This window comes from Antrostomus carolinensis, unplaced genomic scaffold, assembly GCF_000700745.2.
Source record: "Antrostomus carolinensis isolate BGI_N321 unplaced genomic scaffold, ASM70074v2 scaffold1616, whole genome shotgun sequence".
Taxonomy (NCBI): Eukaryota; Metazoa; Chordata; class Aves; order Caprimulgiformes; family Caprimulgidae; genus Antrostomus; species Antrostomus carolinensis.
The window spans coordinates 13,969-34,467 of NW_010323710.1; the positions used below are offsets into that span (position 1 = coordinate 13,969).

The following is a 20,499-nucleotide window of genomic DNA, read 5'->3' on the forward strand; positions in this document are numbered from 1 at the left end:
GAATGAGCCAAACCGAGCAGCTACTCTGGACAGCTGAACATCTAAGGGGGTGTTTGAAAAACCCACAGTTTATTTTGCTCGCCAGCCCAAAGCCTCAGCTTTGCTGAGGAGAAGGTTCCTTTGTCAGCCCCACCTGCACAGGTGACAAAATCCCTGGGGGAGTGACAGGGAGAAGGTGAAGATGGGAGTGCAGAGGGAAGGAATGAGCCAAACCGAGCAGCTACTCTGGACAGCTGAACATCTAAGGGGGTGTTTGAAAAACCCACAGTTTATTTTGCTCAGAGAACTGCCGTCTGGGCTGGAGGAAGGCAGGAGAGAGGAAGAAACGGAGCCCGAAAAGTGGACCTGACACTCTGAACACACACACACACACACAGTGAAGTGATGGGGAGGAAAGTCCTTTACAAACACAAGTGCTGCTGGTTACCAGTCTGCAGGGCTGACTTTGGGAAGGGCACCCAAAGGTTCAAGGGAAGAAAAACCCCAAAGCCTAAACCCCCAACATTACACAGTCTTCCAGCTGCAACGGTGTTGGAGAGGATTGAGTCTAAGAAATGATGGAGCTACAACAAATACCTGGCCCTACACAGGGAAGGGTGAATCAGAGCTGCTTTTTAGTGCCACTTGACATCAGTTATACATTCTAGTTCTCATATACACAGAGGGATGTCTTTAAAAATTAACAATTTACACTTCAAAAAAGTTTTACAGTGAAGTTCTCTCTGCAAAGATCAGTCCACACAAGGAGGAGCCAGTCTTTCAGAAACAGGAAGGCACTTGGCCTTTGGAGAACAAGTCCTCAGGGGAGCTCCTGTGCAGGCACTGACCGCCCCATCCCCTGCCCCCCGTCTTCAGTCTGGTGTGCCCGCACCGCGCCGCGCGGCTGCCGCCCGTCCCAGCTTCACAGTGTGGTGGAAGGAAGTTTCTTCACCCGTCTCTGTGCCAGAATCGAGGATTCGATGGGTTTCAGCTGGGGGCTTGGCTTGGAGCTGTTCAGTGCAGAGTACGTGGCAGCCATCGCCCCCTTGGAGACAAGGCAGGAGAGAAGCCATTTAGATGTAGAAATGGTATTTCAGACCTACAGCTTTACAAGATGAGGGACCAGAGTAGCCAGATCCACAACCAAAGCCAGAAGCATCTTTCTTTTTCCTTCAAATCTCCCTCCTGTACTGTCCCTCCTGACACACAGTTAAAGAACTTCACTAGGTTTTCCTGCCAAAAAAATTAGCTTGTCTTGTATTGCCTCCCCTGGCCCACCCCACTCCAACCTTCCGTCCTGTTCAGCCCACTCCACCATCACTCCACCTGCAACGCTGCTTTCCAAAGAGCCCAAAGTACACGAGGAACCAGCTCAAGGCCCAGCCCAGACTTTGTACCTTGACAAGCTGAACGTCCTGGTGATTCAGCTGGCTCTGGGGTAAGCTGTCCTTCTGGGTTATCCACGGATGCTGCAGGACCTGCTTGGCTGTTAAACGCTGGTGAGGATCTACGTGAAGCATCTTTGATACCAGATCCTAAGGGTGTTGTTTGGAAAGTTAAGACTTTAGAAGATTTCATACTTTAAATGCAAAAAATACCACCTGTCCACTCCCAAATTACGATTTAAATTCAGAGGCCAAGTTTAAAGTCCTCAGACATCAATCTCCTTTTGTACAAAATATGTTTTTGGGAGGCCTGGGAGGCACAACAGCAGCAAACCCCATGTGGGTCAAGCACAAGGTTGATGTTGCACCAAAATATTCACAGCCAGAGCTAAAACAAAGCAGGGAGAGTTGTGCTGCTGAGCTGCTATGGGGGAGAAACCCATGGGGAGAAGCTACACCTGCTGGTTTTCTCCTCTCTCTTTTGCCTTCCCTCCCCTCCCTGCTCTAAACTTGCCTCATAGCAACTGGCCGTGCTTGACCTCAACCCTTTCAGGTAAGGTGAGTGAATATCAAACCAAACCTTGGCCATGTCAGAGATAGTGTCCCAGTTGCCTCCGCTGATGGAGAACTTGCCCCCACCTATCCGCGTCAGGATCTCTTCTGGAGTGTCACTGGGACCGTTTGCAAACGGAGTGCAGCTGAGGAGAGACGAGGGAGCATTGGATTTACCGTCCTGTAACCCACCAGGGAGCACCTCCAGGTAGCAGTGACTGATGAGGAGAGGGTCCAACTGCCACCAGGGAGCATGTTGGAGAACAAGGTGGTCACAGCTCCAGCTGCTGCCTTCCAGCGAGACAGAGGCGCTTACCCCGCGAGCATTGTGTACAGGAGAACTCCCAGGCTCCAGATGTCGCAGCCCTCGTCGTAGCCTTGGCGTTTTAGTACCTGAATAGAATGAGCAAAGGGAAAAAAAAAAAAGCAAAGCATGTTTGCTTCTTGTTGAGCTCACTTCAGCTTGTGAAGAGCAGCTTGACCCCTGCGTGCAGTCTGTACGCAGAGCTCCTAGAGCCCTACTGAACAGGAAAGTCTTGGAGTAAAGATCAGGATTCAAATCATATTTTGGTTTATTAATGGAACAGAGGAATCCTCCAGGCACATCAAAATGACAAGTGAGAAAGAAGCCCTGTTCCAGGGTGGTGACACTGCATGCATGCTCTGTTGTGTGCCTGCTCTTTTTCTTTCTTCTGCACCAAGATAACTGGGTGGAAAATCCTCCCACCTCTTTTAACAGGTCAGGTAATCAGGAAGGGAAGCAGCCTAGAAAATCAGTGGGATTTTAAAGCCTCAGTAGCGTAAGCAGAACCCCTCGTGAGGACAGTACACATTGGAGGACTGCACTTGAGTTCCTCTGTTTGTACATTACTACAAGTGGTATTTCTGTAATTACCTGTTCCAGGACAGAGCCCACCAGAGCAGGCTGGAGTCAGGAACGGGACAGACCTGTGCTGAGTGAAAGCACAGGCCGGGGAGGGACGTGAGAGCTACCGAAGGGTCTCACATCAGTAAGGTCCTTACCTCGGGTGCCACAAAGTTTGCTGTATAACAGGGAGTCATGAGGAGGCCGTTCTCAGCCCTCAGCTGCTTGGCAAAGCCAAAGTCACAGATGCGAATGCTTTCGGGGTTTCCTGACTCATCCACGTAGAGAATGTTGCTGGGTTTCAAGTCCCTGTGAACCACCTGAGGGGCAAAGAAAGTGCCGTTCTCATATCCCAGGGAAGACAAAGGTCTGAAGCTGCATCAGGATGCTCGGCCTCTGCTCTTGCCCCACACGTAGCTTGTCAAGACAGCAACACCAGCAAGAAATAACATTCCTGATAGGCACAGTTACTCCTTGGAGGAAAGGGAGAGTAGTGCAATGCCAGACAGCTGCCCAGGAAAACAGTGGGAACCATACTCACCCCTTGGGAATGCAGATACTCCACCGTTTTACAGATCGTGTGCAGGACCGAACTGGCTTCTCTCTCCGAGAAAAATTTCTGCCTGAGGATTTTATCCAGCAGCTCCCCTCCCCTCATCAGCTCAGTCACCAGATACACGTACTTCCCATCATCGTACACCTACCAAAGCAAACGTGGAGGGGGTTAACCAAAAAGTGCTTCCAGAGCTTCTCTTTTTGTCCTTCTACCACCAAGAAACAGAGAGAAATCAGCTTCAGTGAAACCCTGAGCAGAAGCATTGGGTTGCCCGTGCTGGAGCTGCATTCTACCCCTCCCACAGACCAGTGTGCACTTCCTAAACCAAAATACAGAGAAGTCATTGTAGTTACACTCACATCTTTCAAGGTGATGATGTTTGGGTGCTGCCCATATCGCAGGAGGATTTCTATTTCCTCGGAAGGGTCTCGCTTGCTCTTGTCAATAACCTGCAAGAGTCGAGATCAGCGTTAACCACAACTGGGTGGGGAAAGGGGCCAGGACAGAGCAAACGAGCCAAGTGTTTGGAGCCCTGCAGAGACCCTGCACTGTATCTGCTCCCTGTCCCCTGCCCTCAACAGCAATAAGCTCTAGAAACCCACTAGTTGCTTCATCAGTTCCATGTCCCCAGATCCCCAAGTTTTATGTCCGGCTTATTTGTGGAGAGCTGAGACAGGCACAGCAAGCTTTGCAAAGAAAGGTGAGACACTGTTCTCCCCCCAGGAGAGGAGAGCACTGCTTCCCCACTATTCCTAGGCAGGAAAGCTCGTGTGGCTACATGCACAGCAGCTCAGAAATTGTCCTTTTAGGCCCTACACAAACAGGGAAAGCAACTTCATTCCTGAATGTTATTTTGGTCATCACAGAATGGGGATGAACAGAAATCTAACAGGGGAGTTCAGTTCTGATGGTCAATCTCAGACCTTGACTGCGTATTCCATGTTGGTTGCTTTATGAATGCAGCGTTTACACACTGAGTAGGAGCCGACGCCGATTGCCTCCTTCACCACGTAGCCATCGTTGAACTGGATGTTCTTGCCATGCAGCTGCTGCAAGAGGAGAGCGGAGAGTTGATGAGCTGGGAGGGTTCAGGAAGGGTTTGTGCAACACGATGAGTTAACTGCAACACAGAGCGAGCTGACAGACTGCTGTCTGCTCCATCCCACAGCTTCTCCTCCAGCTGGGGAGAGGGAGGAGAAGAGAACAAGGCAGATATAGGTCAGTGGGCTAATGCCATCTGCATTGAGTGTGGTGTGTTTTGGTGGCACCTTTCAACCCACGGGCTTTTACCCAGAGCTCCCAGTAGCACGGGTCTGCCTGGGGAAAGGAAAGCAAACAGACTCACATTGCCCTGACAACCTCTGCACATGACAGTCAACAGAAACCAAAGAACAACAGGAAGCAAGAATTCAAAACAGAACGACACCGCCTCAGGCTTCCCGTCAGCTCAGCTCCAGAGCGTACAGAGGTCCCACAGAGCCACTCTGGAGTGTTTCTGCAGCTTCAAACAGTTGTTCCTCTGTCCTCACTTCTTACCTGCACCACCGAATGGAGAGGTGGCTGAGCAGGTTTCACCTTGCCATCCTCCATCAATCCAGTCGCCACAAAACTGAAGCCTAGGAAGAGCTGATGGGCCCCCGCACTAGGAGGGACACCTGGGGAATCTGCAACAGGAATTGAGAGACAACTTGAAGAGGGGAAGCAGACACTGTCCCCTTGATCCCCAGGAGCTACGGCTTCTCTTTAGGTGATTCGAGACAACAGCCACACCACGTGGCACTGAGCTTACCCCTAACACCCCCCATATCAAAGGCTGGGTCACCTCCTTGGTGCCACAACCATCTGGAGCTGGGAGCACTAGCAGGAGGCAACTGGCACCAGCAAACCACCATTAAGCCGTACAGCATCATTTCACACAGGAAACTTGGGTTTTGAGTGAATTCATACAAACCTTTTGGCGTACGTGACGTAAATTCCGTGTCAAAATAAAAGGTGTCATCTGGCTGGCCCACTGCAGGCTTGAAGGGGGGTTTGATTTCCCTGCGGTACAGCTTCTGCAAAACAAAAGCCAACTCCAAAGTGTTTGATGGGTCAACGTGCTCCTACGCGCTCAGAAGGGTGGAAAGGCTCGCCAGGAACGAGAGACCAAGAAGAGATCTTGTGAAACTAGAAACAGCTCTGTGGCTTCGCGTTAACTACAGCTCAGCAGTCAGAGGGAAGACTTCTTGGGCAGTGAGGTGCTTTTGAGTCAGTTTTTGGAGAAATAACTACAAGTTCTACATATATTACATCAAGCAAATGAAGTGTTCTATATGTAACTTGGCCCCACTCCAAAAGCAGTGCCTATATAATATTTACTCTCCTAAGCTCTTCTACCTCCTCCTAACTCCCATTAGGGCTTTGCTGACACTTATCTCTCCTGGCACAGGCAGAGGAGATGCCCTGGGAGGACATTTGTATCCCACCACTCCCACAAGTAGCCTTTTCAAATTGCTTCTTGAAGCAAAAATTTGAAATAAGCTTTACCAGCCTCGCTGGAGGTTCAGGGTAGCAGCTTGCTGGGTACCTCGAAAGCATGAGAAGATTGATCTTCAAAATCCCTTACCAAGTAAGGGAAAACAGGGAAGAATCAGAATTATGTGATAAAGTAGGGAGCTGGCCAGAAGCAATTGGGAAATGCCGGTTGAGTTATCATCCTGCTTCTCTGTACAAAACAAGGTATTTCCTTGCCAGAAATGTTTCCTTGTGTCCTTCCCACTTTGTGCAAGATGATCCTTGTTGTGCCAAACCCCAGTTAAAACCTGCACCTTACTGCTGAGAGATGAGTGAATTCAAGCCAAGGTGAGATCACAGGCAACTCAGGTATGAAACAGTTACTCACATGGCAAATATAATTTTAGTTTCGGGAAGGATTATTGGAACAGATGGAAACAGGGACTGGTAGCTCTCCTGTAGCTGGTCAGCCTGCAAGCATCATTTAGGTTGTGGAGTCTCCATCTCTGGAGATGTTCAAAACCCACCTGGACACTGTCCTGCTGTAGGGAACCTGCTTTGGCAGGGGGGTTGGACTGGATGATCTCCTGAGGCCCCTTCCCACCTCACCACTCTGTGATTCTGTGATCATGACCGTGCTAGAACTGCAGTCAGCAGAACTGCATTACTGGTGCTGAGTGGTGTCAAAATGTGCTTTTCTGTTTCTGATACTCACGTTCCAGTCAATGGTAGAGTAGAAAGGATGGCGCTTGATCTCTTCTGCCCCATCTGGTCCAGAACCTGAAAAGAGGCACCCGTGGAGCACGTTGCATGAAATCAGGACCAGTGACAAAGCAAAGGCTGCCACGTACGCAACACGGCCAGGTAATATGGGCAACCTGGCTGCCATTAAATGATTAACCAAGCACAAGTGTGAACATGCTGCTGACCCACGAGGATGTGAGAGGCCCCGATATGGCATCAGGTGTATTCAGAAACCAAAAAAACCCCTCTTACCTAATCGGTTGGCTGGATTCCTTTTGAAAAGAGCTCGCAGGAGGCTCTGTGCTTCAGAGCTGAGGAACTGCGGCATGCCCAGCTTTGCTCTGGAGAGGAAGTTATGCAATCGAGTTGCAGGTTTAAAGAAGTCAACCCACAAGCTGACTGACTGCAGCACCTCCACCCCCCCAAAAAAAAAAGTACAATCATCTGTTTGGCATTTACACTGCACCCTTCAAACTAAACGGTGATACAAAACCGCTTGCCAAATCGCGCCATTAAATTGTGAGAAGCCCCGAATTGCAACACGCACCGAGAAAGAGCAGAAGCTCATTGTCTGTACACGTATGAGATTGAAACTCCTCTTACTTGAGGATGAGGGTCATGGTCTCCTTACGATCCTTCCCCTGGAAGGGCAGCGAGCCGGTGAGCATTTCAAACTAGGAGAGAGAGAGAAGAAGGAGAGGTCACATGTCTGAGCAAGTCTGAAGGTTGCACAGATCCTACTGCACCTTCATCTGGGAGCTCGCCAAAGCTAGCGAAAGGCTTGCAAGGGATCCAAAGCCTAGCTCTAAAAAAGATCACAGACCATATTTTCTCAGAAGGGCCGTGGTTTGCAGCAGGATTATGTTTGAGCTCCCTCAGGAGCCCCAAGATTCAGCAATCACCAGATGGTGGCACCAGATCTGCAGACACCGACATCCCAGCACTGGGGCTGACACAGACACCTTGTGCACCCCACACCGTGCACCCCAGTGCTCACTGGGACAACAGCCTCAGGAGCTCTGCGTCCCCTGAGAAACACGGGCTCCTGGCTGGATGCCTGGACAGCCTGTCACAGAGCCCTTCTGGGATGCCCAGAGAACATCCCTGGGTCAGCACATCTGCCAGACACGCAGAATCACCTGAGGGTGTTTCTGAGCTACTGTGGGAGCAGCTGCTGAGCCAGGTCCCCAGACATGCTAACTGGGTACATACCATCAACACCCCGTACGACCACCAGTCAGCACTGTGAGAGTGGCCCTGGCGATTCACAACTTCTGGTGCCATGTATTCCACTGTCCCACAGAAGGAATAGGCTTTCTTCTCATGGTCTATAGCCTCCTTACTCAAGCCAAAATCTACATCAGAGAAAAACCATCAGCGTGCGCCCACACGCTCTGAGCAATCACACAGAGCAGCTCTGTATTTCAAGAACTGATCTGGCTGGAGCACGAGGCTTTTGTGGAGTCTCTTACCTGTGAGTTTGATGTGCCCTTCTTCATCCAAGAGGATGCTACAGCGTGAAAGAAAATAAACCAAGCTGTTACTGTCTGCAACGAGGGCTGGTGAGAACAAGCACACACAGCAGAGGCTGGGCTGAGACTCTCCCAGAATCCAGAGGAGAAAGTTCTCTGTCCCTTCCCACAGTGCTTTAAGCTCCAACACCAAGACACGAGTGGGACAAAGAGCAGCTCCCTTTTCTCTGTGCCCTCAATTCACATTGAATGAATGACCCACACACAGGTTACACCACCTTTGATCCCCCACATATCCCAGGTAAGAAAAACTGCTTCATGCAGCCGACACAGAGACCCAGCCTGGTGCCTTTTCCCTCTGAAGGTTCTCAATTACTTAAAGCTGGAGCCAAGAGACAGCCAAGGATGACTGCTCCGACATGTGGTGCACACATGCTGCCTCTGCAGTGCTCCTGGCCGTAACTGAGGCTCTGAGGAGCGGGAGCCTCGCAGACTGACACGGCACCTTCCATCTGTCTGGCCTCGGGGCATCATCCAGCACTACAGGCTTGGGACGGAGCAGGAGGGCTCTGTTCCCTGCCTCAGCTGTGCCACACGTACTTCTCTGGTTTGAGATCTCTGTAGATGATCCCCAGGCTGTGCAAATGGTCAAGCCCCAGAGCCAGCTCTGCCAGGTAGAACTTCACGTCCTCCTCGGTGAACATGACCTGCAGGAAGGGAGAGGAAGTGGACAGGTGCTGGGGTTACAACACCAGCAGCAGGACCACCTCCACTGCACCCATGCAAGACCTTCCACAGCCGTGTTGCCTCCTCCTGCCCTTTCATACTGAAGTTTCCCAGGCTTCGCCCGCCATCCTAAAGTATCAATTAAACAGCAACACCAAAAAACCAACCCAGGTTGCTAAGTAGCAGACAGGTTTTTAAAAAACTCTTCATTTATGTCAACCAGGTTACATTCCCAGTTGTCTTCACCTGACACAACTTCTTGTTACCCTTCCCATTCCCTGCCCTCGCCCCATCCCAGCGAGGTGACACAACCAGCCACCACTGCAGCAGAACATGGTTCTCGCCTGTTTTCACCCTTAACATGATGCTCAGCAGAAGCTGCTGCAGAGGTGAGACCTGCCTCCTCTGCTGCTGCTTTTTTGCCACAGGACAGGGCTCCTGAGACAACCTCTCCTGCTGCCAGAAGCATCTTGGAGGTTGTTTCCACTCCTCTCAAAGACTTTCCAAGGATCAATCTCTTCTCCAGACAGTTAAGCCCAGATGAACTGAGAGCCTCAGCAACCCACCAAGATGCCAGAGCATACCCACCTCTTTGGAAAGCCGAGTGAAAAGGTCACCTCCTCTGAGGAAATCCAAGATGAGATACAGCTTCCCCTCTGTCTGGAATGCTGAAACAGAAGCCCGAGCAGGAATCAGACTCCTTTGCTGAGGGAAGGTCTTACATTAATCACTTAAATCCCAGTGGCTCCAGTTGTGCGGATGTCCTGCGTGGTTACTGGGTTAAACACAGGTAGGGCTAATTATCTGGGGTAAATGAGACAGCCTGCCCGTGATACTGAAATGGGAGCTCAGCAGCAGCACTCTGGCACTGCAGGAAATCCTCATTTTATGGGGGGCTGGTTCCCTCTCAGCCAGGGATGCCCTACTGAAGGGCTGTATTCCTGAGAGAGGCACCAGTCACTTCACAGGGAAAGAAGCTGTCCTCGCCTTCCTCAGAGGCAGAGCATTAATCCTGCCAAACTCTGGCTTGACCAGTTAACTCTGCTTTCTCAGTTTCTCCTGATTTAATGTTTTAATCCCAAGGATTTGATGCTTAAACCTCTTCTCCCAGTCTATGCTCTGTTCCCCATTCAATAGCTAGAACGGGCGTGGGACCAAAGACCTTTCCAGGGAAGGATTTGTGTTAAGGGGATTGCGAAGGCTCCAGGGCAGCACAGCCACTGCGGGACACAGACTGCTCCAGGCCTCTTCTCCATTTCAGGTATCTCCAGAAGCCTGTTAGGGACCATGAAAGTCTGTCAGCATCCTCCAAGCAGCCTGCTGCTGGATGCCTCACGCTCATCTACCTGCTCACAGCAGGTGTGCCTGTAGTAGCATCTTTCTTTATTGTGCTTAAAAGCAGTCAGTGTCTGTTTGAGCCCCTCTTCCAATGTCCCAACGAGCTCCACACTCACCGTAGTGGAGTTTCACCACAAAGGGATGGTTTACATCAGCCAGGATGTCCCTTTCTATCTTTGTCCTCACTCTGTCACGCACTGTGGGAAGAGAGAGGAAGAGCTCAGACACTGAAGAAGGCACACATGGTGTTACAGTGTCAGCCTTGCCGCCAGCCTTAAGCCCTTTAATACCCAGCACCTTCAGCCAGATCTTTTCCACCTCCAGCACTGCAACAAGGGGCTTTTATAGACGGAGAGAAAAGGAGGTTGTTTGGCTGAGGTAAAGATACTTCTCTTTCACCCAGACCACCCTGGGGCCAGCAGTGACTGCTGTGACACCTCCCCAGTGCTCTTTAGGACATGGAGGATAAGAGCATCGTGGAAAGAGTCTCCTACCTTTCAATGTTGCCTTCTTGAGCACTTTCATGGCATACAGGTGGTTGCTGTCTGGTGGTGTTATTTTTCTCACCAAGAAAACCTGAGGCAGAAGAACACCACATTAGCCAAGCCCTAAATATCAGCAGGAGGAGTTGGATGCCTCCCAAATTGGCAAACCTCATGGTAACCCTAAGAAGCAGCTGGCCACAGGACTGGTAAGATGTACCTCAAGCTCTCCACACAAAAACCTATGAGGTTTTCAGGAAAATGCTGTGCACAGATTCCTCTCATCCCCCATCTCCAGCTGTTACAGCACTTATGCTTTTATATTGCATTTTCCTTCTCTCCATTCTTCCACACCTCTTGCTTGCTCCTGCCATTCCCATGGGGCTGATGCCTGGGAGCACTGACACTTCAATGTATCACAAAACCTCCTGGTGACTTGCTGGTTTGACAGCCAGATCAGCTCCTTATGATTCAGTTCCCGCATCCCCTCTGGATTTTTACCTCCTTCCCTTCCCTGATGTCCCAGACCACCTGCTTTTAGGCAGCTTCAAAAAGACACGACGTTCCTTTTGCATAAAGCCACTGCTGCATTTGCCCAGGCAAGAGCCCACAGTCCTGCGCGAGCCCCCGCTGTTAGCGCTGGTAACTGATTGACATGAAGTTGATTTAATGTGGGAGCAGATGGTCTGTAAGAGCCCTGGATTATTTACACATTGAAATAGATAAGAGTTCCAGGCTACTTCCTTCCCCCTTCGCAGAAGGGAAACTGGACTGTAAATAGGGGCCAAAACCAGGTGCATGCAGCATCGTTTCTGAGAAGAGAGGAACATGCTTGACTCCTCCAAGTCTTCAATTCAACTGACAGCTTGGCAGCCAGCTACAAAGCTGCAGGAGGTCCCTCTGCCCTGTGTGACACCTGCATTCACAGGCAGGATACTACTCCTTCCTCCTGATCATCTGAAAAAAGCCTTACAGCAGAGCTTTGGACATACAGGCTGGTCCTTATGAGAAGCCATCACTACAGTTGCCCTTCAAGTTAGAAGCATCTGTTTGCTCAGTGGGCTCATCAGTCAGATTCTTACGATCCAGTGGGAATCAGGAAAGCAGTTTCATAGGGGATAGTCCTTTTTGTCATCAAAATAATTTCTCTGGCATGACACAGAGGAAGAAATGAACTCACCTTGCCAAAAGAGCCCTGTCCCAGCACCTTCAGGAGCTCAAACTGTGAAGGATCAGCTTTCTCGGAGCCTTCCTTCACATGGTGCGTGATGTTGATTTCTTTCACAACACCTTCTCCCTGAAAAAGAGGGGACACAGTTGACTGGGAATATACTTCTGAACGAGGGAAAGCAAGCCTTATTGGATTAAGGAACAAGGATTGTAGCTACAGACTGACAGGAACCACATCCGAGAGAACCATAAAAGTTGGTGTTTGTCACAGGTACCTCCTGGCTTCAACATCTGGAATAAATAAGTGATCAGTAGGTTTCCACCAGGCAGCCTGGTTAAATATCCTGCGTTCTCCCCAAAAACTCTGCTCCTCACACCGCAGGTGTTGCATCTCTTTGAAGTGCATTTCAGAAGAGTGCTTGAAAAGCACCTTCCTTTTTAAGGCACTGGTGGCAAAAACAGGAGTGTTTATGCCACTAAAAATCCCACAACACAAAAATACGGCACTGTTGTCAAAACACGGCCAGGGCTGGCAGAAATCAGACATGTTGGAGCCCATCTGCTCAGCAATCTGAGCAACTCTGCAACATAAGTCTTAGTGCATCTTCAGCACATAGAGATGATGCTTTAACAGACTCAAGCCTTCAAGAAGATTGAGGGGAAGCCAAGGTCTCTGGCATGTGTTTTGTTTAAAACACATTATTTTATTAAAAAAAAAAAATAAAGAAAAAGAGACTTAATCAGCGGTATCTAGAATAAACTCACCAATGAAGGCCAGCACAGAAGAACAGCCATGGACCCTGAGGTGATGCTGAAACACCTCCTTTCCCCAGCAAACCTCGTCCATCCCTCTGGTGCATAAAGCCCAGAGCTTGGCTCAACAGAAACACCTTGTGCTGCTTTCTGTTTGCATCCCAAACAGAGAGACTTTTTATACTCCTCATCTTCCAGCTGTGCCTTTCCTCCTTCTCTTAACCATTCCTAGCCAATATATCTGCACTTAGGTTTCCTCTGAACTTGACCTGTTCCAGCCCCTCTCCTGGCTGACCACGGGCAGAACCCACAGTGCTGGACTCAACTTTCCAGTTCTATAGACACGAATCTTACTCAGACCAGAAATCCCTGGTAGCTGTACAGCTCATAAGGGCAAATCCAGGCTCCTTAGCACTTCAGTCCCATGTTATCCAGTGTCAGACATGGTCTGGCTGCTATTTAGACCTGAAGACCAGCAATTATGTTCTAAAGGGCATTAAACTGGGTTGGTCTCTGACCCTGGGGCAGATGTGGCTATCAGAAGTTGCCAGAAAGCTGGAGCTACTAGTTAGTTTTCCTCTTTGCAGAGTTGGGGGGGGGAAGTTCTGTTTTGTTTTCTAAAATTATTCAGAGACATGGTCTGGAACTCACCTAATCAAAGCAGCTTTTAAAAACAACAGGAACCAAGCTCTCCTCTGTGCCCCAGCCCACTCCCCACCCTCCCAGCACCTTCTCAGGGAGGGTGGCCTTGCCCAGCACCCGCGGATGTGGTTGCCTACCTGCGCCCAGCTTTGCTGGCAGCTTTGCTCTCAAGATCCTGTATTATTCAGACACTAAGATCTAGCAGAGAAGCGGAACAGCACGTACAGCCTGAGCATGGGGAGAGGGCAGGGGGACAGGAGCTCCCCCCCACCGTGTTATTCTGCCTTTTGCTGGTCTCAGTGATCACAAATAAGGAAGATCTAATCCCTGTAACAACAAGCTTTCATGTTCCATATGATCTCCCAGCTTAAAGCAGCCAATTTACACTTCTGGTTTCGTTTGGAGGCTTAGTCCATGGCAGGTGACAGCCAAGAGGTCTCCTCCTGCTAGTCCTCCCATGTTGTTCAGCTCTACAGGGAGACACCCCACAGTGGGCACAGACCCAGGTATGGGACCAGAGGAAGTTGAAGGCTCCTTCCCTCCCCTCCATCTTCATAAAAACACTAGAAACCAGGTCTACACAGCATCATCCCTTGTACAACTGTGCATATTTCACCCTGGAGCATCACACATCTATGCAGGGAGGAACATTCCAAAGGAACTCCTGCATCCACCTCCAAGGCATCTGGACCCATCCTCCTACCACAGCTCTTCAGGAGCTGCAGAGCGACGTCTTCACAGCTGTGGGAATTCTTTGTCTGGCCCAGCAGCAAGACCCAGTGTGTTTTAACTGTGAGTGGTTTCAGCAGCCCAAGCCAGATCTGAGGGCAGGCACAGATTTGCATGCACAACCTTCCAGCCAGACCACCTACCACACACACCCCAACCAGACCAAAAGCGGCCACAGCGGAGACCTTGTTGGCAGCTTTCTGAGAAAAGCTTTGAAGATGCCATTTGGCATCTTGTTGACACAAGGGAGGTCTCCTCCCATGAACTCATCCAGTAACTTAAGAACTCAACAGTTAGGACTCTGGAGACCAGCTCCTACAGCTTGTTCAGCAACACACCAGCACAAGTCTCCAGCACCCGCGTGCCACCGAGCTGCACCACAAACAGGCTTTGCTTGCACCAAGTTTCTTCCAATGATACCATTAAGCAAATTATCCCAGAAAGCAGAAAAAAGAAAAGCAAACCAGATTGCTCTGAATATCCATCTGAAGCATCAGCCCACCTGGATGAGCAAGGAGGGACAGCAAGTGAAGCAAAGCGAGCGAGGGGCAGTACTGACCGGGCTGGAGAGCTGGCTGGGGGCAGGTAGCTGCAGCCTGCAGGGCTTGGCTCGATGTTTCCTCTGCAGCCAGAGCGTGAGGAACGCGCAGATGCGAGGAAGTTTAGGGTCCTTCTCCATTCTGCCATCCCCATCACCATCTCACAGCCCCAGGAACTGCCACCCCCGTGAGCTCCCGGGGAAGCACGGCTGGTTCCCGGGGATGAGGGGGGCTCCTGGGGTGCTGCATGGACTCCCCACGCTTGAGGTTGCCGGATGGAGGAGATACAGGTGGTTAAAGCCCAGCTTGCAGATGCGCAGTGGAGACAAGCGGCTCGGTCGCACGGAGGCAGGTTCACGCTCTTGCTCCCCAGCAACAGCGCTTGTGGTTGAGGTTTTGGGTTTGTTTTTTTTTCTAGTTTGGCTTTTAGAAAAAAAATTAATCTCACAGCTCCTTGCTCACTTTTGGGCTCCCTGGTTCAGACAAGAAGCTGACAGAGAATATATGTGGTCTAGTTAAAGTGACTTCCATCTAGTGCTGCATGAATCTCATGCCAAGCTCTGAGCTTTGGGAGTATTTCCACAATGGGGGAATATTCTGAGAAGCCACTTACTTTTTAAAAAGGAAGAGAAAAACTCATGAAACCCCACGGAGAAGTCTGACACCACCTCAGAAAGCTGCACATCTCTTTGCTGTCACACTGGCACAGGGATGATGGGTCACCCATGACGGGATTTAGGCTGCATCTATCCCATGGGCAAATCCTCTGGCATCACTAGGATCTGCATCTAGTCCTTTGTTTGCTTTATGCTGCACAAAAGTCCTTACTGTGGACACTGCAGTTATTTAAAGGCCACCCTGGGAAGTTCCATGTGAGGTATTTTGAAGGGTATTTCTGATGCAGACAGCTTCTGAACCCACTGCTGCTCGGATGTGTTGGCAGGACAGAGGGGAGATATTCAGATTGCTTGTTTTGCCGCTTGTTTTGCCTCCTTCCCCCTCCAAGCTTCTTCCCCTTTGACCTTTCCATTGGGTCAGGACAGACAGACATTTTCTGCAGCAAGACCCCGGAGAGTGCAGGTAAGAAAGAAACCCCTTGAAATGAGTAAAGAGACACCCACGCACCTTCGCAATTAGAAATAACCCCGTGTCAGCCTTGACTGCTGGATTTCTCCAGAAATGGAGAGTATGAAAAGAGGATCTTGGTCTGGACCCAGAGAGACTTATGACTGTCCTGCCTCCTCCGCCCCCATAACGTGCTCTTTGAAAACTGATAATGAAAGAAACAAATGACTTAATATCACTGAGGCAGCTGGTCCCAGCTCCACAGAGGGAACCTCACTAGGTGCTGAGGTCCCGAGCAAGATGCCAGAGAGCAGCATGAGACAGCACCGTGCAGCTGCTGAGCACCAGGAGACTCGGTTCATACTGACACCTCCTTCACTCTGCCACAGTCACAGAATCGGCTCGATTGGAAAAGCCCTTTAAGCTCATCGAGTCCAACCATGACCCCAACACTGACAAGTCCCTGACTAACCCATGTCCCTCAGCACTGTGTCTACACGACTCTTCAATCCCTCCAGGGATGGGGACTCCACCACTGCCCTGGGCAACCCCTTCCAATGCCTCAGAACCCTTTCAGCAAAGAAATTCTTCCTCACATCCCATCTCAGCTGCCCTGGCCACAACTGGAGCCCATTTCCTCTTGTCCTGTCACTTGTTCCTTGGTTGAACAAACCCACCCCCACCTCTCTCCACCCTCCTTTCAGGGACTTGGACAGAGCCAGAAGGTCTCCCCTCAGCCTCCTTTTCTCCAGGCTCAACAAGACAACAGTCCCAGTGAAGCAGAAACCGTGTCCACAACGTGTCATCCAAAGATGAGCACCACTGCTTCCAAGGAAGCTCTACGTTGCTCAGTGAAGCCGTGCAGGAGATGCAACCAGCCAGCCCTCTGCATGTGGGCTGGGCAAGATCTGATAAATCTTGTCCCAACCAAGACAATTTTGCATGTTGTGTTATCAGATGCTTGGCGCGGGGAGAGGAGCCTCAGAGAAGCAATCAAAAAACCCCACTGCATCTCCACGCGACTGAAAGGCTGAAGTGCCCGCCCCAGCAAACTGACAAGATCAGAAAGCCACAGGAGACACAAATGAGAGCACGGAAAGGGGTTTGGTGTGGGGAGGAAGGAGGAGGAGGATGAAGTCAAGTCCAGGATGTCACGTGAACGAGTGAGTAATAGCAGTTTTCTGTATTAGCAGTCCCACCTGGCTGAGACGGGCTGGCAGGGGCGTGCTGCGAGCAAGGGTTTGGTTTTCAGAGCTCCTGGTGAGCTCTGCTTACGCCCTCACACACGTGGGACGACTCATCATGGGACAAAGTACAAATTCAATGCATGAGTCTCCTCGGGCTGCACATCTGCAGCAGGTTCTCTTACCTTGTCTGCCGAGTCCACGAGGTCTTTCTCTATCCAAGTGATGTCTGATTTTGCCTGCAGGACAATAAATGAGTGTCAGCACAGAGGAGTTGTGATACGCCGCTGAAGTTTTCCTATCAAACGTGTTTAACAAGACCAGGTGAGCTGTTTACAGTCAGTGGTGGTGTCCCACCAGACATCGCTCCTCGGGATGTGATTCCAAGCTGTGTTGGTGGCTCCAGGAGAGGAGCTGGAGTTAAAGGCTTTGATAAATTCTGACGGGTGGTGGAGAAGGACACGGTGCCAGCACTTGGTTACACATGTTCCCCAAGAATCAGAGCACAACCACTGAGGAGACAGAATTAATTTCTGGCAGGTTGATTAATGTCTAGATCAGATTTTACTCTCAGCTACACCTGGACAAACTCCCAAAGCATCTGTTCTGGTAGCGGTGTCCTGGAGCTGCAGGGAAGTTTGGCAGCCCCATGTTAAGGAGAGGACTTCTCTCCAGGTGCACGCTCAGCGTTTGTAAAGCAACCAGGAGGAACATATTCAAATACCAAAACACAGCACATCCCTCGAGGGCTGGGCAGGGCCAGCCCAGCTGCCCTGAGCAGCACTAGAAATGTCAGTTTATGCTCAGATGTCATTCTGTGAATGCTCATAGAGAGAGATGCAGAAGCATTGAAAGGGAGCTTGGAAAAGAACTGTTTCTCAGCTAGGATATGCCTCCTTCTCCCCCCAAAATCAGACTTTTAAGGGAAGATGTAAGTTTTTGCAAGGTCAGGCGGTTTTTACAAGGTCAGTCTCTGAGCCTGCTGCATTTTAATGAAGATATATAATTTTCTATCACATCCAGGTACTCTTTCACCTGTTTTTTTAGATAACGAGCTAAGTTTGAATAAAAAAATCACCCCCTCAAAAAAATCAAAGCAGATTTGAAACATTTCCTCCGAGAAGTTCAAGTCTTTGGCTGCGGATGAAATAAAACTCATGTGACTGCAGACAGAAAGGACCTAAGAAAGACTCGAGCTGTGACTTCTCTTGTGTCATTTCAAGCAGTTTGTCAGCAGGACAGAGCCCTCGATGCTGGCAGGGCTCTTCGGCGCCAGCAACGTCAACTGGGTGGGCACAGCATGAGGCAAAGAGACCGGAAAGTAGGACAGGAGCTACGGGGAGGCGAGAGAAGAAAAAGCAAATCTTCAGGGAAGGGAGGAGCTGTGTGAAAACAGTGAGATTAGGGTTAAGAATTAACTGATTTTCAGCTCCGGAAGGACTGAATCAGATCAGAGGGGGCCCTTGCAGTCACCTCTTCCTCTTCCTCCCCTCCGTAGCTCTGTCCTTGCTGCAGGAACAGCCAAGATCTCTCTGGGTCTGGGAGAAGGTGTCTGTCCCACTGCCACCGTGGGAAGCGGATGCTCGGGGCAGCTGACTGCCACATCTACCAAAGCCACAACTAAACCCCTTCCTGAGTGCCCAAAAGCCATCACAAAACCCTAAAAACCTCAGCGGTGCCTCCCTGGGGATCACACCCACCACCCCCAGGGAAACCAGCTCCTTCACTGGTCTGACCAGCGAGCAGGCTCCAAACCCTGCCTTGGGTGGGGATGGGTTGATTTCTCTCCCAACAAGCACGGATCTCTCTGCAGGTCCATCCTGCCTGTGCAAGACACTGCTCCTGTGAGCTACCAGCCATCTTCTGACACCCACAGTCTCGGGGGAGGCCATTTTACACCCAATTCCTGCACCACCAGGAAATTATATTTGCTGCTCCTAGAAAATAAAAGGACATCCCCAGCCACCAGCCAGGTCTGAGCCCAGGAGGTCGCCGAAGTCAGAGGAGGAGACAATTCCTTCTGATCTTCCCACTGCTACCTTCAAACCGCACAGATGGCTTAGTCATCCTAGAGCAGGGGCTGGGGACACACAGACGGGTTTGTTGTTTGGTTGTTTTTTTTTTTTCCCCCAACACCAAGTTCAAAATACAAGTCCTCTTTCCTACTTTCCCTTTTTTTGAGGAAGGATTTTACAAGCCAGAAGCCAAGAGACAGGTTTGTTTTTGCTCGCGTTTTGTCACTTTGCTGCTTGAGACAGTCACATCTAAATGCAAAGGGAAAAAAAAAACCCAACCTGCAAGAGCTAGAAACAGATTATGCTTTTGGCATTTCGCTTCCTATTCATCAACAACTAACCAGAAGCTGTTTTAATTTCTGTTGCTTCAACACATGCTCTAGGGTCCCAAAACACTCCCAAATTCTGGCAGCACCTAGGAAAGACACTTCTTAGAAAGCAATTTTATCGTCAGAAATGCCTTTTCCAAAAGAAAAGTTGTTAATTAAAACTGGATAAGGTCTGGTTCTCTAAGCTCAGGAGATTCACCAACTTCTTGTGTCCTGCAGAAGAGACAGAGCACAGCACTGAACGCAGAGCAGATATTTTATCAGCTAGACACTTGCCTCCTGGATCCTTGGCTTGCTGCGGAAGAGGAGCCTCAGCATCTCCAAAGCTTTAGGCTGTTATTCTCCCATACTTTGCAAGTTGGCTTCTGAACTTACAGCACTCTGCAGCACCCGGACCAGCACGAGAACCCCCAGTGTAGTAGTTACGTCACTGGGATGTATTTTGGGAGTTTTCGCTGAAAGGAAACTGTGGTTTCATATGGGGAAATCGCATCGTGTGGCGATGGCTGCACAAGACCAGCAGCCAAATGAAAACACTGGATGGTTTTAGGGGTGATTAGGCATGGCTCCTGCCATCAGCTAATCTCAGCAGGCTTTTCAAGAGGATGGCTATGGTCCCCCATGTCACAGGCAGGAAAAGAGGCACAGAAAGAACAATTTCAGCCACCACATGAGGCAGCAACAAGCAGCAGAGAGTCTCTGTAACTTCCTTCCCCAAAGTGACACCACCCTTGCTCTGAGCAGCACAAACGCTGAGTCCAGCACAAATATTCTCCCGGTAGGACCAGCTGAATTGCAGGTCTCCAGGGAAGGAGCTGGGAGGAGGCACGTCCTGCTCCCTTCCCTGCCCCGTGTCAGTTGCCACTTGGTCATTTGCTGTATCAGGTCTTTGGGCCGCTGCTGTGAGGCCCCACGAGAGGTTTGCACACTGATATCTTACGGGAGGGTTGCACAGTCCTGCCCTCTTGCTCAGGGCTCAGCTCCTGCACCGTGACACTGCTCTGCACCCTGCTCTTGTCACCCAATCGATTGGGTTGGATGGGACCTTAGAGATCATCCAGTCCCAACCCCCCTGCCATCAGCAGGGACACCTTCCACTAGACCAGGTTGCTCAAAGCCTCATCCAACCTGGCTGAGAACGCTTCCAGGGATGCATCAAGGGATGCTTTAACAGGGCCAGAGAGGCAAAGAGATGGGAACTGGCAGCACAGACACGGGGACTGGAGCAGAGAGGGAAGAAGGGCTTCAGCCCTATGGCTCTGAATCAATTCTCTCCCAATTTCTATGTTTGCAAGGAAAAGAGTGAGCCATGTACTTACTCCCAGTTCCCATCACAAGGCCATCTGCAGTTCATCTACGCAAAACAGATGCCCTAGAGAGTTTCAGAAGTCACCGAGCTGTTTCACCAGTGTCACTGCAAAGTCCTTTGCTGTTTTACAGAATCCCTTCAGCTGTCCCTGCTCTGTACCTTAAAAAATTCA

The 20,499-nt window shown here is 50.3% G+C and overlaps 1 protein-coding gene across 3 annotated transcripts in view; it reads right to left on the minus strand.

Moving 5' to 3' along the window:
* Window positions 1-551: 551 nt before the first annotated feature.
* The window catches only part of RPS6KA1 (ribosomal protein S6 kinase A1), a 33,775-nt gene continuing 13,827 nt past the window's right edge, over window positions 552-20,499 (minus strand). Inside the window, exons 1-22 of one of the 3 annotated variants that reach the window (XM_029085612.1) lie at window positions 19,295-19,336; window positions 16,860-16,913; window positions 11,773-11,889; window positions 10,605-10,686; window positions 10,227-10,307; window positions 9,361-9,440; window positions 8,647-8,753; window positions 8,047-8,084; window positions 7,787-7,929; window positions 7,178-7,248; window positions 6,827-6,915; window positions 6,546-6,610; window positions 5,289-5,391; window positions 4,874-5,001; window positions 4,261-4,386; window positions 3,697-3,786; window positions 3,323-3,481; window positions 2,940-3,101; window positions 2,233-2,309; window positions 1,945-2,062; window positions 1,377-1,514; window positions 895-1,024 (exon numbers count right to left, since the gene is read on the minus strand). In XM_029085612.1, the coding sequence (XP_028941445.1) occupies window positions 902-1,024; window positions 1,377-1,514; window positions 1,945-2,062; window positions 2,233-2,309; window positions 2,940-3,101; window positions 3,323-3,481; window positions 3,697-3,786; window positions 4,261-4,386; window positions 4,874-5,001; window positions 5,289-5,391; window positions 6,546-6,610; window positions 6,827-6,915; window positions 7,178-7,248; window positions 7,787-7,929; window positions 8,047-8,084; window positions 8,647-8,753; window positions 9,361-9,440; window positions 10,227-10,307; window positions 10,605-10,686; window positions 11,773-11,889; window positions 16,860-16,913; window positions 19,295-19,336 (2,193 nt within the window). In that variant the 3' untranslated portion in view covers window positions 895-901. Of the gene's footprint in view, window positions 1,025-1,376; window positions 1,515-1,944; window positions 2,063-2,232; window positions 2,310-2,939; window positions 3,102-3,322; window positions 3,482-3,696; window positions 3,787-4,260; window positions 4,387-4,873; window positions 5,002-5,288; window positions 5,392-6,545; window positions 6,611-6,826; window positions 6,916-7,177; window positions 7,249-7,786; window positions 7,930-8,046; window positions 8,085-8,646; window positions 8,754-9,360; window positions 9,441-10,226; window positions 10,308-10,604; window positions 10,687-11,772; window positions 11,890-16,859; window positions 16,914-19,294; window positions 19,337-19,979; window positions 19,996-20,499 lie in introns of those variants that run through there. The other 2 variants (XM_010170643.1, XM_029085613.1) reach the window with 2 other exon arrangements.